Here is a 2721-nt window from a genome sequence, read left to right as displayed (position 1 = left end):
GATGGTTTAATAGTTCAAATAGTTTACAAATTATTACATGGAAGCAAATGATTTTGCAATGCTTTTATAAATTCCTTTTCTTAGCTTTAGCCCTTCAATATTTTAGACGAAGAAAGAAAAAAGAAAGGATAAACCCACCTGTAACTAGGGAAGCTCATCCCAAGACCACAAGCAATGTCGAGGTCTGATGCTTGAATAACCATTCCTTCATCTAAAACACGGCATGCCTCGTTCACTATTAGAAATAGTATCATCTCTACAATCTCTTGGTCAGTAATAAATATAGGCTGTAAAAAGAGTAAATGCTATCAGCTTCACTACACAAGCTAATGCCGACGAGAAAATTCAAGAAGATATAGATTCAATGTAGTGAGAGGAAGCTTATGATTAAACAATCACTTGCAATACAGAATTTTCAAAAGAAAAGCACCTTTCCACCAGGCATAATATTGGCAAGTCTTCTCGACTCTTCAACAATTGGTAATATTGAAAGATCGGGTTTTGGCTTGCTACCCTTTTCATAAAAGTAGTATCCTTTCCCATTGTTTTTGCCTGAAAGGACACAAGTGATCAAGGAAAGAATGTGTTATGTAAACAAATGAAAATTGAAGTATGTCCTCGACACAAAAAAAGCTTAATTTAACTGAAAAATAAGTATTACCATTTCTCCCACTTTTGATCATAAGATCAAGCAATGGAGATTTATATGTGAGACCACGAAATGAACCCTTAAATTCTTTGGAAACGGCTACAGCTACTCCATAGCCAGCCAAGTCCAAAAGCCTGCGGGCGAAGAAAAGATTAACTCCATCAAACAAACCACAGAATTTACATGGTGGCACACATACTAACAAAACAAAACCATGTAAATTTTATCCATGCCACTCTTTTAGATTACTTGAGAATCTTGTACCAGTCATGTTCTTCAATATAACTATGTCTGATATAACTATCTCCTTCATGTAACCACCTCTTCCCCTGGTGGTTCTGAACACAATGCCAGTTTTTGAGTTGTAGAGATGAACATGCTCCACTAGGACATTCGAAATGACACCAGACATGTCACTACCAAACGCAAGAGTAGAGTCGGAAGAAGATTAGAGATGCACCCTTCTGATGTGCACATTTTTTGTAGGCCTGCCATAGGCAATACCATACTCATCCCAGCCACTTTTGAGTGCAATTGCATCAAACCCCATGCTAATTGTACAATCTTCTATACAAACGTTATCAGAAGAATCTGAAAAAACAAAAAAAAAAAAAACACATTATACAACAAGTTGATTAAGACTTCAATAAAGTTTGGAATTTGAGAGAAAATATAGTAAAAATATAAGGCATGATAACAAGTTTCAAACCTGGTACTATGCCAACAGTGAAAGGGGATTCTGAAGGAGCTGATATTGAAATATTGTGAATATGTACATTGCTGCATTAAAATACAGTACAGTACATTACATTACACCAGATCAGTAACCCATTTTCTTTCAAAATAAGTAACAATGTACTCAATGCTTTAGAAGGAGCATAAAATGTTACCTGCAATAAACTGAGTGGATGCCATATGTAAGGGTATTCAGGAATGTGATATTTGAAACTACCACCGAGTTAGATGCGACTAATTTGATTAGATGAGGTCGGCTATAGTTCAGGGAATGAGAAGTAAAGGATCGCCACCAAATCGATCCAACACCATCTATGGTCCCAGTGTTGCCTGATTATGTAACATAGATATATGAGAGCTTAAGTGAGAAAAGAAACAGACCAATTAATTGAGAAGAAAACAAAGATCCTAAACAAAAACCTGTAATGACCACATCATTTAACATGTATCCATTTATCAAGCTAAGGTATCTTCCGGCGGGAGCTTTGATTCCTTGTCCACAAGAAGGTAAAAGATTAATAACTTCCCAATAAAATGGATCCTAAACAAAGATGAATCATATAGCAACATGTCATCTCTAACAAGTTAGTGAAAATAGAAGAATCAAAGAAGCACAAAAGGGGAAAAAATACCTGAAATCCAATAATGACAGCACCTCTTTCTAGAAAGAGGGTAAGATGGCTAGTGAGGTTGAAGCTTCCGGTGAGCCATTGTCCAGGCGGTACATAAAGCTGAGTGCCGCCCTTATCGGCGAATGACATGAGATAGAATATTGCATTCTGGAATGCAATGGTATTCAGTGTCTTTCCATCCCCAACAGCACCAAACTCCAAAATTGAGACACTGTGTGGTCTTGGAGCTAGTTCTGGACTATATTCACATTGCTCAGAACTACCATAACCATTAACTCTTGCTTCATTGCTCAATGCCAGCAGCAACACCAGTGCCACCTAAAACAGTATATCAATTACAGATTCATTGAATTTCTCACAATTCAACAAAATAATTATTAATAAAGGGGATTGAGAGTATGAAATTACCTAGAAGGAAGAAAATCATAGGATTGACATATCTTTATGACTAAAATCAAGATTATTTTTTCGAATAATTATTTTTCTCAAATTAGTTATTAAACCTACTGGAAATAATCAAAGTGTTGTCGATTTACTTAAATTAGTTATTATAATTAATTAAGTAAACAATAAACTGACCTGTGTTCATCTTCTGTCCAAGCAATACCCTTATGACGTTCCTGATCTGATCTTGAAGCCTTAGATCCATTATTAGACTCGTTCGAATTCCAAGGTTGGCCACCCTTCTTGCCAGCTCCTTCATCA

At 36.1% G+C, this 2721-nt stretch overlaps 1 protein-coding gene across 1 annotated transcript in view; it reads right to left on the bottom strand.

Annotated features, from left to right (window-relative positions):
- Positions 1–729: 729 nt before the first annotated feature.
- Positions 730–2721, bottom strand: part of LOC110262441 (putative polygalacturonase) — a 2121-nt gene continuing 129 nt past the window's right edge. Inside the window, exons 1-7 of the mRNA XM_088484177.1 lie at positions 2624–2721; positions 2017–2334; positions 1805–1925; positions 1540–1714; positions 1359–1429; positions 1110–1240; positions 730–783 (exon numbers count right to left, since the gene is read on the bottom strand). The exon at positions 2624–2721 is cut by the window's right edge and continues 129 nt beyond it. Of these exons, the coding sequence (XP_088340303.1) occupies positions 730–783; positions 1110–1240; positions 1359–1429; positions 1540–1714; positions 1805–1925; positions 2017–2334; positions 2624–2721 (968 nt within the window). The remainder of the gene's footprint in view (positions 784–1109; positions 1241–1358; positions 1430–1539; positions 1715–1804; positions 1926–2016; positions 2335–2623) is intronic.

This window comes from Arachis ipaensis, chromosome B4 (genome assembly GCF_059453495.1).
Source record: "Arachis ipaensis isolate K30076 ecotype BB chromosome B4, ASM5945349v1, whole genome shotgun sequence".
NCBI lineage: Eukaryota > Viridiplantae > Streptophyta > Magnoliopsida > Fabales > Fabaceae > Arachis > Arachis ipaensis.
Note: the sequence above shows the minus strand (reverse complement) of the source record. Positions and strands in the feature narration are given on the sequence as shown.